Genomic DNA, 12,685 nt, shown 5'->3' on the forward strand with positions numbered 1-12,685 from the left:
TGGTCATGTAACACACCCATTTAGTTTCTGATTTCTAATATTCTGATGAATTAAGATAAGGATTCACTTTTTAGTTGAAACTGAAACCATGACAACCTTCAAGAAATATCTGAATGAGATGTTGGTACAGCTTACCTGTTAAATAAACAAAAAAGCTTGATGGACTGAATGGTGACTTCTCGTTTGTCAGTTTTATGTTCTTTTAGTAGCACTGCAGAGCAGTGCCATATTTTAGTTTGTGGATTTGTATTTTGAAATCATTGAATTCTCCTTTTATAGGTGATGGGAACTTGCTGTGAGAATGTTATTGGGTACATGCCTGTGCCAGTTGGAGTAGCAGGGCCCTTGACTTTGGATGGCAAGCAATTTCAGGTGCCCATGGCAACAACAGAAGGATGCCTTGTAGCAAGTGTTAATCGTGGTTGTAGAGCAATCACTGTGAGTATCCTATTATCAGACATCATAATGCAATGGCGTTCACTTATTCAGGGGGAGATTGGCACAAACAATTACAAATTTTGTTAATTAAAAACGGTTTCTGACTTTTTGCAATGTTTATACAATGTATTATTAGGCAGTAGTTTGGTGGCGGACCATTTCCTGTTTAAAACGTTTCCTACATCATTGCACTGCTACAAAATGTTTGTATTGCATTGCTATGTGTAGCAGTAGGTCTCGCATCTAAAGTGGAATTGTAACTGCTTCCAGTCAGTTTTGTTTGCTTATACATGCCAAAAATTTAGTTGAGATATATTTCTTGAAATGAAATTGATCAGTCCAACAAAATATCTTGCAGTTTTTTGATTCAAAATTAGCACTGTAACCAACTTCTAATGAAACTATGGCTCTTTTTAATAGAAACAACTCATACATTTACTCTATTTAGTTAATTCTTTAGTGTTACTTTAGTGCAATCAATCAAGTCTTATGTTATGAGGAGCCTGTCTATAGTGAATATCATTCTCCTGTTTATGCTTATTTTTGTCAGGCACAGAACAGGTATGTCACATAACTTGCATAGGGTCACATAAAGGGTTTAATTTTACATTTATTTTTTTTTTATCAGTTCAGATACAATTACGTGCAACAATTACTTGTGCTGTTAACTCTAACATGCTGAATCATTTTAGTGTGTGGCGTATTTAGGTCAGTGCAAGGTTTTACAAGAGTCACATGCATATTAAATCTACCATTGTGGGTGTGTTTTTGCAGTATATTTCTAGAAACCTTATTAAGCAATTGAATAATAAGTTAGCACTTGTAGAAATTTACATTATTAAGGTTTTTAGATGTATGTAATGTTATACTCTGCAGGTTATGTTATACATAGAGTATAGTATTATCTTGACAGTATTTTTTTTGCCTTTTTTTATTTTTTAATTGGAAGCTTGGGGGAGGAGCCAGCAGTCAAATCTTAGCAGATGGCATGACTCGCGGCCCCGTGGTCAAACTACCTTCAGCGTGCCAAGCAGCAGAGGTGAAGGCATGGCTAGAAAGCCACGAGGGATTTGAGTGTGTTAAAGAAGTATTTAACAATTCTAGCAGGTTTGTTGATCAAATATTTCCACACCAGTCTGTTATTTTAACAAAGTTTGCCAAAAACAGCTGCTTATTTCTTCTTTTTTTTATTTTAATAAAGATTTGCACGTCTGGAGAAGCTTCTTGTTACGCTTGCTGGACGAACCGTCTTCATTCGGTTTCAATCTAAAACTGGAGATGCTATGGGAATGAATATGGTTTCAAAGGTGTGTTGCTTTATCTTTACCTTATTACTGTTCTGTGTGCCATAAGAAAGCTCATCATGGACATGTTAACCTTTGTGCAATATTTTGGCAGGGCACGGAAAAAGCACTTGGCAGACTTAAAGAAGAGTTTCCTGAGCTGGAAGTTGTTGCTCTTAGTGGGAACTACTGTACAGACAAGAAGCCTGCAGCCATTAATTGGATTGAGGGCAGGGGAAAATCTGCTGTCTGTGAATGCGTCATCCCTGCAAAGATTGTCCGTGAAGTATGTGCTTTTTAAGAAGCTCACTGTGAATTTAATTTCAGGACTACAAGTCAGTCTCTCTCTCCCCCACTGAAAACATAGGAACAGATTATTTGTACATTTGTTTTTTTTATTATCAATTGAATGTACCAGTTGCTATCTATACCTCTTAGTCCATCCCAGCCATAAAGATCAAAATGGTTTGTAGTTCACATTGAATAATCTGATTTACATCTACAAGTTTGCTTCATCCTTCCTTTTCTGAAATTATGCTTTATTGGTTTACTGTTTTTAAACGTGCAGTCAACTAATAGTCTTATTTTGGATTTAATTTTTGTCTCCCTTTCAAGCCAATCATATTTTTATGATCCCAGTGTGTATCCTTCTAATTTCTGTGGAACACGAATGTGGCTAGAAGCTGTCCTAAACTAAATCCCACATATCTGGGCAAAATATCAAAAGTGTGAGCATCCAATATATGTGTTGAATTGATCATAACAAACTTAATAAAATATTTCCATTTTTTATCTTTTGTTCAGGTTTTGAAAACCTCTACAGCTGCACTAATCGAAGTTAACATTAGCAAAAACTTAGTTGGTTCTGCAATGGCTGGCAGCATAGGAGGATACAATGCTCAAGCAGCAAACATTGTAACTGCCATCTATATTGCTTGTGGTCAGGTAAGGCTTGTGATATTCCTCATATGTTTAACATTTTTAATACCAAACATTTTATTTTATTTTGGAGTTTATTTACGGTATTTAAAACTGCATTATTTTATATTTTGCAATACATCTTCATGTAATAACTCTTAGATTATAATTGTATTGTTAGCTTTTATTATATAGTTTAAATAGACCCTGTTTACTTCAGGATCCTGCACAGAATGTTGGGAGCTCAAACTGCATCACCCTTATGGAAGCAACTGGTCCCACAAATGAAGATCTGTATATCAGTTGTACAATGCCATCTATAGAAGTTGGGACAGTGGGAGGAGGAACAAATCTTGCACCGCAACAGGCTTGCTTGCAGGTATGTAATAGAAAGAACTACTTTCTTTGCTAGTGCATTTTAGTTTTGGAATTTTTTTCTAGTAGGACAGTGACCCACTACAAAGCTATCAAATCAAAAATAACTATTACACTAGTTTGTGTAATTTATGATAGTGTGTCAGATATCATTATAACTTTGCTTAATATCCTTCATTTCCTAATCCTTCTCTTTTTTACCTTATTCCCCCTCCCCAAGGTGCATTGCCGAGCAACGAAAACTTGCTGTTACTGGGCCTGAATTGTCATAAAAACGACTATGATAAAATCTGTCACTTCAAAAAAAAAAAAAAAAAAAAAGTTGTGCTGATCAGTTAATACCTTTTTGTAATAATTGTTACAGTACTTGCAGTTCCAGGAAAGGGGGAAAAATTAGGTCTATGGTTATTTCCATGTTCGTGAAACTATTTGCAAATTTGAATTGTATTCCACTTCAGCCACTGTTCAACCTCTTGGCCTACCTCAGTTTGATTGCCACGCTATCTGTATGTATATAGCTGTCGTCTAATGCGTATGGTATTTATACTCTGCAGTGCAATTGCACCAAGGTCCTGCTTTTTGGATTTTAGTAACACAACTATAAGAGGACTTTTCTGTAGTAACACATTGCTTTATAGACTGTGTAGCAGAACAGTTACCAGCCAGTGCCACTGGCACCAGGTACTGTGTCAACTCTGCATTGTTTCTGTCTGTACTGCTTTTATCCCAGCAAGCGAAAAACTGCACCACCAAGCAAATAAAGGTTGATATCCCTCTTTTGATTGTTCTCAGAGTGAAACAAAAGTGCAGTATCTAATGACAAAAAGACTTTATAAAGAGAGTTCAACCTGTTGTCCACAGGAATCACTTAATGTGTGTCACTTGTTCAACAAACATGTACTAATCTTGTTAAATCTCCCATCAGTTAAACAAAAGTTAAAACTTGCCAACCATCTCCACTTTAAAGGAGCAAGTTTTTCGATTTAAGAAAACGTGCCTTCCGCTATTCTAAGTCATGCTTATGACAGCAAAAATAAAACTGGAAATAGTGCATCTTTTCACAAATTCTTGTTACCGTTTTCTTGAGGCAAGGATACGTTTCCTAGCAGTGGGTGTCATGGATGGAGTTTTAACACTTTTAACTTGACAATTTAGTTTTTTTTAATGGCCATGGCTCCGTAACAACAGACAATGCACATTCAAATCACATGATTATTTTTTTTCTTAACGGCAACTACTTTTCCCCTATTATATTCTGTGTTATTTTATGCAACTCGTGGAGGGAGATTTACATTGAGTGGCAGCATAGTTGCAAAGATTGCGCACATATGAATTTGATTGTATGCTGGAAAGCTGAACTCAACTGATTACACCGCATTGCTCTTTTTTTTTAAATTATATAAAAGCGCTAGATTTTTTGACAGAGCCAAGACGCCGGCACATCAATACTAGGTTCATAGATCCAAGCAAAACACTGACTACTATGCACTTTCCATAGTGTATGTATCATGTGCACACATGATAAGAAAATACAGACAAAGTAAAGGCAGAGAGTACGATGGAGTAAACCATAATTAACAGATGGATGCTGTACAAACCAGTCATCAAATTTAATAGGACTGTTGCTGAGGATATGGTAATAACTGAAAATGTTTCAGAGCTAGTAAACTCACCGATACCAATCAATCCAGAAATACACAAGTAGAACATGCAAACTCCATGTAGACCATAGGCACTGTGAGGACTGTTTTCACCCTGCCTATGCTAAAATTTCTGTTCTGACCTTTCTAAACTTTACCATGACTAAAAATAAATGTATGCCTGTAACATCTGTTCAGTTCTTGTAAACCTATTTCACATTTTGTCTGAGCTTATTTCTATGCTAGACCACTGAGGCACAAGCTTGGTGATGATACCGGGCGGGAACAGGTAATATCTTTGTGATATAACAAAATAAGCTTACATATAGTGAAATATAGTGAAAGATTGAGTAATCAAGTGTGACTTTAATCAGTGATTATTGTCCAGTTGTCTATAGAGCACAGACAGCAGTTCACATCTGGGTATCTGCATTGAATAATAGCAGTAAACAGTGCTTTGTGATGACCTGTCAAGGTGAAAAGTATATGCTGGGGAGAAACTGCACACCCAGGGCTGAAACGTTTCCAGGGAGCACTGCCTGTTTTTTGTTTTTTTTTTAAATGGCTAACTCTCACAGTAGTAGTTTTGCTTTTTACTCTTCCTAAAATGACATGGATACGCTGTTTCACAATATTTGTACAATCTCTGGACTCAAATCAAGACTTGATAACATTTTTAGATGAAAAAATGGATATATTTATATTTTTAAGGCTTAGGCGGGGAGTGTTGGCTCTGAGGCTAGGGATCTGCTGTGGCAATCGGAAGGATGCAAGTTTGATTCCCGTAAATGCCAGAAGTGACTCTACTCTGTTGGTAGGCCCTTTTCCTGCAATTCCTTCATCCTGGGTCCTCCAACTCACAGGGAAAACTTGGGGGTTGGTGGCAGGATTAGCACTCCAGCCACCGTAAAAAAAAAAAAAAAAAAAGAAGCCTCACATTGTTTCAGTTTGGTGCTGAGGTGTCACCTGCTGCACTCTGGTCTCAATCCAGGTGGTCCATTATGTGGTGGGTGCAGCAGCGTGCTATCAGTGTATGCTCCCAACCTTTTCTCCTCTCTCTCTCTCCCTTTTACATTGGTATTCTGGTACCCTTCACATTCATTAAATGCAAGAGTAGGCTACATTTTTTTTTTTTTTAAATAAAGGAATGTTTCACTTTAGACCACAGTTTCACATGTCAAACTAATACATACCTTGATGGGGAATAAATAACATAACTTGAAAAATACTAAAGTTCTCCTTTAATCCCAAGACCTCAGTTTTTTCAAACAATATGCATTTAGAGTTTTCTTACTTTAGAATTTGATGCGGCTGCCCTTTGTTGCTTTGAAAAATGCAACAGCTGTGTTTTTTCTGCATTTGCAGATCATTCTTACTGATAACCTTAGTATTGTTTTGACATACTTATTTTTCACAACAGCATTTTTAAGATAAGCTGTGACAGTTTCGGATAGGCAGAGCATTTTACTACTCTCATCACAAGACATGGGCCAACTCAGTTCAAAATTGTAAATCTCTGCATCTCTGTCTAGGTTAGCATTGTCACAAATCTACCCTAGATTATACTTTTCATGAAAGATTTGACTTCCACTTGTACCCTACTGAATTATAGCTTTCACCTGCCTATTGTGAAGCAGCCATCAAATTCCATGCTTTCATTGGGCACTTTGAATTAATATAAGATGCGGTGCCATTTCCCTATGGACACTCGGGACTTGTTTTGCTCAATTGGAAAAATCCTAACCTGTCTGTTATAGTATGGTTGAGGCAGCATGTATATTTAAAGATGTTAATTATTACAAATGGGTCATTAATTATTCCTTTACAATGAATGTTTACTTTTCTATTTAAATTAATCAAAAGAAAAATCATGCCCATATAACTGCTTCATTTATAAATGGCGTCGTTCAGAACTTGTATTGCATAGCTTTACAGTCTTTTAATTAATATTTTTGTATGCTTGCAGATGCTGGGGGTTCAAGGTGCTAGCAAAGAGAAACCTGGTGAAAATGCCCGCCTACTGGCAAGAGTTGTTTGTGCTACTGTACTGGCAGGAGAGCTGTCTCTAATGGCAGCACTGGCAGCTGGCCATCTTGTAAAAAGTCATATGATTCATAATAGGTAAGAATCCTTCATATTTGGTATATGACTAGTAATTATGTTCATTGTAAGTTTTGTGGTACTATTTTCTATTTGTGTAAAGTTTATTCATGGTAGTATAATGATTTGAGCTACAGCTTCACAAGTCCAGTGTCCTGGGTTCAGATCCTTTTCTCATACACCACACAATTGCTAATGTGTGGTGAGCATAACGGTGCAAAATGGCTGCCGTCGCATCATCCAGGTGGGTGCTACACATTGGTGGTGGTTGAAGTGGCTCCCCACTCTCTATGTAAAGTGCTTTGAGTAGTGAGAAAAACAATATATAATATTATAACAGTCGTGTCCAGAAGTTTTGAGAATGACACAAGTATTAGTTTTGACAAAGTTTGCTGCTTCAGTGTTTTTAGATCTTTTTGTCAGATGTTTCTGTGGTATAGTGAAGTATAATTACAAGCATTTCATAAGTTTCAAAGGCTTTTATTGACAATTACATTAAGTTTATGCAAAGAGTCAATATTTGCAGTGTTGGCCCTTCTTTTTCAAGACCTCTGCAATTTGCCATGGCATGCTGTCAATCAAATTCTGGGCCAAATCCTGAATGATGGCGGCCCATTCTTGCATAATCAATGCTTGGAGTTTGTCAGAATTTGTGGGTTTTTGTTTGTCCACCCAACTCTTGAGGATTGAGCACAAGTTCTCAAAGGTTATTAAGGGCTGCGGAGTTTCCTGGCCATGGACTCAAAATTTCAATGTTCCTCAAGCCACTTAGTTATCAGTTTTGCCTTATGGTATGGTGCTCCATCATTCGTCACCAAACTGTTCTTGGATGGTTGGGAGAAGTTGCTCCCTGAGGATGTTTTGGTACCATTCTTTATTCATGGCTGTGTTCTTAGGCAAAATTGTGAATGAGCCCATTCACTTGGCTGAGAAGTAACCCCACACATGAATAGTCTCGGGATGCTTTACGGTTGGCATGACAAAGGACTGATGGTAGCGCTCACCTTTTTTTCTCCAGACAATCTTTTTTCCGGATGCCCCAAACAATTGGAAAGGGGATTCATCAGAGAAAACTACTTTACCCCAGCAGTCCTGAGCTGTCTGAGCACTGTACCTTTTGCAGAATATCAGTCTGTCCCTGATGTTTTTCTTGGAGAGAAGTGGATTCTTTGCTACCCTTCTTGACACCAGGCCATCTTCCAAAAGTCTTTGCCTCACTGTGTGTGCAGTTGCACTGGTGGTGCCCACCGATCCCACAGCTGAATCAACTTTAGGAGCTTGCTGGATTTTCTTGGGTGCCCTGAAGCCTACTTCACAGCAATTGAAGTTCTCTGTTCTAACTCTCTGTATGACAGAGTGATCTCCAGCCTTGTCCTCGTCAACACTCTCACCTGTGTTAACGAGAGGATCACTGAAATGTCAGCAGGTTTTTGTGGTGCCTTTTGTGGTGGAAGTGTTTTTTTTGGGGGGGGGGGGATTAAGTTCATTTCTATGGCAAAGAGAGACTTTGCAATTAATTGCAATTCATCTGAGTGCTCTTCATAACATTCTGGAGTAGATGCAAATTGCCATCATAAAAACTGAGGCAGCAAACATTTTGAAAATTAATATTTGTGTCATTCTTAGAACTTTTGGCCATGACTGTAGTGTTTCTGGCATAGGCTTTGGACCTTGTGTTAAGTTAAATTTTGTACTGTAAAGCAGCATCATTTGTAGTTGGGATTGGATGAGAAAAGAACCATGATGGCTATATTTTAAAAATACAAGAAGGTGCCTTAGAAAAAGCAGCTAGTATAATTGACATAGTTAACATTTCTGTAGAAATACAAGAATAATATTTTGTGTCAGTTAACCAGTTATTTAGTGTGTTTCAAGTGCCGTATGAGGTTTTTCAGCTGGTACTTCATGTAACACGTGCATTAAGTTATTAAAATGGAAATCAAATACTAGAAAAGCTTCCTTCACAACAAAATTTAATTTTTACTTACAATACAGCATCTAAATTGCATATTTTCTTGTTGTTTTGTTTGTTTTTCGGCCACACAGTTTCATATTTCAAGGGCCTAACTCTGTCATCACAAATTAATTACTATCCTCAAACGCCAAAGGTGATGTGACAGCAGTCAGTACAGCAGTTTGTTATCCAAGGCACCTGAAGAATCACCACCTCATTAATGTTTTAACCATTTCATTGTTTTTGATTCAACTTTGACCCAGTTTTTTTTTTATCTGAAATCAGTAAAAGCATGTGATATAAGTGTCTACTTAACCCATAAAAACATTCGAAATGTCATCCGTTCTAATAGGTAGGATCATCAGTTTGGGGTGAAAGATCACCTAAAAGTGGTGTCAGAGTCAGGTCAAAAAAGGCCTGTTAGGTTAGTATTGTAAAAATTAACGTTCACCTTTGTCACTATTCCAGTATTTTCAGTTTGATTTTTACTAGATTGATAAATATAGACATTTTTCTTAATTTCCAACTTCTGTAAAAGGTCATCTAAAAACACTTAGGTCATTTTGGACAGGTTACATATTTGTGTGAATAAATGACATAATAATGGTAGTGATTAAATATTTTAACTGTGCTTGATCTCGTGATTTTTAGGTCAAAAGTAAACTTACAAGAGCTCCCTGGTACAGGCACCAAGAATGCGGCTTGAAGAGAGGGCACTGCCATTTCTGTGAAATGCTGCTGGGAAATGAACCTCTCCAATGACGTGAAAACACTGACAGCTTTTTCTGCGAAAAGTTATTTTGTAAAGGCCATTCAAGAAAATGTGCTTTAAGGTATACGGTACAGGTAGATTGTAAAAAAGACGGATGAGTTCGTTGCCACTTTTACATGTTTTCTTATCTGTAAATTCAAAAGTGTTGTGCTGCCAAACATCCCAACTAACCGTTCTAGTTCAAAAGACATGGCTGCCTGGGGTGAGGATGGAAGATTTGGGGTACAAAGGCTGCAATGAAAGACCAAATTTGTTTTGTTTGTATTTCTATAAATTCAGATTCAGAAAGCTTTATACTGTAAGTTCTTTAAAGACCACCATTGTTTGCTGTACAATTTTTAGTAATTACATAGAGAAATCTGGGGTATCTAGATCAGTCATCATAAAAAGTTGCAAACAGACCCAATAACGGATTAATCCTGCTCTGAATGGTTCAATTTTGCAAAAACTGGACTGTGCCGATTAACAGTTTCTGTCCTTTGGATCCCCCCCCCCCCCCCACTGTAAATTACTTTTTTTTCCTCCCATTTTCTTTGGTCCATTTTATTGGTTCCAGTAATGTGAAGATTGGGGTTATTTTACAATACAGGCACTTAATGTGCGATTTGATTTTATAAAATGCAAATATCATGTGCTAAAATTTCTCAGTGTACAGAACTGAGTGAAACATTGGCCCACCAATCAACATGCAGCAATAAGCAGAGCCCTCCATTGGGTGGAGCGCATACTCTGCAGGAGGTGCCCTCTCTTAGGAACGTCACGAGAACGCAGATTAACGTGCACAGTTTACAGGGGCGTTAAACGGAGGTGATGGAGGGCTGCAGCTTTTTGTTTTCTTCATTTACTTTTCCCCGGCCTCACCCTGTTCTTGCACTTTAAAGTATTGTAGATTTTTAATCCTTGAGAACTGAAGCAGATATGTTGGGTTTTTTTTTTTCTCTCCTAATTTTTTCTTTCTAAATATTTTTTTTAAACTCTTCCTCTAAATGCAGACACATACCAATGGAGTAAAAATATTAGCCGTTGTCTCTCTTATGTAATGTTAACTGGCTGCAGGTTCAGGAAGTAGAGCAAAAAAAAAAGTTATGAAACTTTAAGAAGCCTATAACTGACCAAAGTGAAAAGTGGCAGCCACTGCAGTCCTCCAAAAACGGTGCGACTCCCCATCAGGCTGGGGACTCTGACCTGAAATAGTCTTTCTGTGCGGTGCTACAGAAGACCCCAAATTAGAGTCCCTACCTCTGCCCCAAGGGGGCCGAGCAGGTCGGAGAATGTTCTGGTGGTTTGGGGACGGTTGTCTTTACAGTGGGGTCTTGTGACTCCATGCTGCGTCTTTGCCAACAATGTTAGCATTTGCGGCCGAAGAATCGGATGTAATTTATTGATGAGCCTACTGTATGTACAGTCATTGTATAAAATGTATTATGGGAAAGAAGGTGTCAAGCTATTGTACAGTTTCTCAAATTATTTAAGTACAGATGTCTTAAAATAATGAGTCTATTTAAGCTATTTACATAACCAGGTTAGTATTTTTGTCACAAATTTGGACTTTGTTCCTCTTCAGTTGTAATACTGTGCCATGTATATTTATAAAATAAATAAGGAAACAATGACTGACCATGAGGACTGTTGGAACTTTTCAATCACATTTGTAACCGCAGGTTAGCCGTTGTCATCATGGTGGTCCCGTGGTGTACTTGGTGTATTTTTGCGTAGCTGGTTTAATTGTAATGCACTAAAAAGAAATTGTTACGTAGATGTATCTCACATCTACAGTCAGGAATGTTTTTGTTCATTATTCTCAGAACTGTTTAAAACTTAATTTTGTTATTTCTGACTTTGTGTATATTTTGTTTAAAAAAAAAAAAAAAAAACAAAACTTGATTTTAAATAAATTAATATAGACTGGCCTGATTTTTTTTTTTTTTAATTTGTAAAACAGCATATTAGTGCGCCGATTAGTGTTTCTACAAGTAATTTCATTCATTTTCTGCATCTCCTTTATCTTGTGCAGGGCACAGCAGATGTTCACACACACTTTACTTGATGGCTGACCACCTCAATGAGGACGCCACAAAGACCACACACACAAGGGCCGAGGAGCCGTCAGACGCTTTTTAACAAGCCCACTGCACAATCGAACAGAAGCAGACACCTCTAAAAAGACCTCATCCTCAGAAGCCCACTCTAATGTCAGAGCTGCAACAGATGACAACAAAGTGGTCTGAATTATAAGTTACAAAATAATTGATCGCATAAGTATGTATTCAGTCCCATCAAGTCAGGATTTACTAGATGCACTTTTGTCAGCCTTGTGTCTGTGTGCTCAGCTCTCTCATTCTGACGTTCGCCGTTTCTTTTTGTTTTACTGCAAAAGTGACCCAAGTTCTCCATCAGGATGCATGGAGCTTGTGAGTGATGAGCCTTTGTCGAGTCCAACCACGTGAGCCGTACAGTATTAACACAGCGACCGTGAATGACGTCACCCCTTCCCGCAAATTAACACTCAATATTTTAGTTTTCTGATACGAACATTAAGGGTTAACCACAAAGATGACAATATTAATCAAATTAGAATGACAAGGAGGATAAAACAACGAGGTAGGGTACCGGCACCATTAAATTTGGCAGACCTGAGGACCGTGATTGAGGGACTGAGGGCAGAAGAACGTTAAGAAAGGTGTAGTTTACTGTTCAGTAATTACAAAATGTGGTAACTAGTTGATAAAATGTGCTATAAAATACACAACAAATATATAAGGAAAAACAAAATGTGAAAATACATGAAGCTTCTCCCATTTTTGCCGTCTTTCTCTAGAGCTCTAAGCAAGAGCTGCGTTTGGGGGTGACCACACATAAGGGGCACCAATTTGAGGTCCGCGTGGACCTTTCGAGAGGATTTGTCAAGTTATGTTCTCCAATTATATTTTTGATAAAGTCTGTGTGTTATCTTGCAAAAATGTAGCTGAATACTGTAACGAGAAAATCCGGTGTATCCATCCATCCTCTTCCGCTTATCCGAGGTCGGGTCGCGGGGGCAGCAGCTTGAGCAGAGATGCCCAGACTTCCCCTCTCCCCGGCCACTTCTTCTAGCTCTTCCGGGAGAATCCCGAGGCGTTCCCAGGCCAGTCGAGAGACATAGTCCCTCCAGCGTGTCCTGGGTCTTCCCCGGGGCCTCCTCCCAGTTGGATGTGCCCGGAACACC

General features: G+C 38.1%; 1 protein-coding gene across 3 annotated transcripts in view; it reads left to right on the top strand.

Annotated features, from left to right (window-relative positions):
* hmgcra (3-hydroxy-3-methylglutaryl-CoA reductase a) overlaps positions 1-10,200 on the top strand; it is a 38,451-nt gene extending 28,251 nt beyond the window's left edge. For all 3 annotated transcript variants that reach the window (XM_051929507.1, XM_028805686.2, XM_028805685.2), the window contains exons 13-20: positions 280-438; positions 1,388-1,545; positions 1,640-1,745; positions 1,837-2,007; positions 2,526-2,666; positions 2,860-3,018; positions 6,621-6,775; positions 9,360-10,200. In XM_051929507.1, the coding sequence (XP_051785467.1) occupies positions 280-438; positions 1,388-1,545; positions 1,640-1,745; positions 1,837-2,007; positions 2,526-2,666; positions 2,860-3,018; positions 6,621-6,775; positions 9,360-9,414 (1,104 nt within the window). In that variant the 3' untranslated portion in view covers positions 9,415-10,200. The remainder of the gene's footprint in view (positions 1-279; positions 439-1,387; positions 1,546-1,639; positions 1,746-1,836; positions 2,008-2,525; positions 2,667-2,859; positions 3,019-6,620; positions 6,776-9,359) is intronic.
* The last annotated feature ends 2,485 nt before the right edge of the window (positions 10,201-12,685 follow it).

Source organism: Erpetoichthys calabaricus, chromosome 7 (genome assembly GCF_900747795.2).
Source record: "Erpetoichthys calabaricus chromosome 7, fErpCal1.3, whole genome shotgun sequence".
In the NCBI taxonomy this organism is placed as follows: domain Eukaryota; kingdom Metazoa; phylum Chordata; class Cladistia; order Polypteriformes; family Polypteridae; genus Erpetoichthys; species Erpetoichthys calabaricus.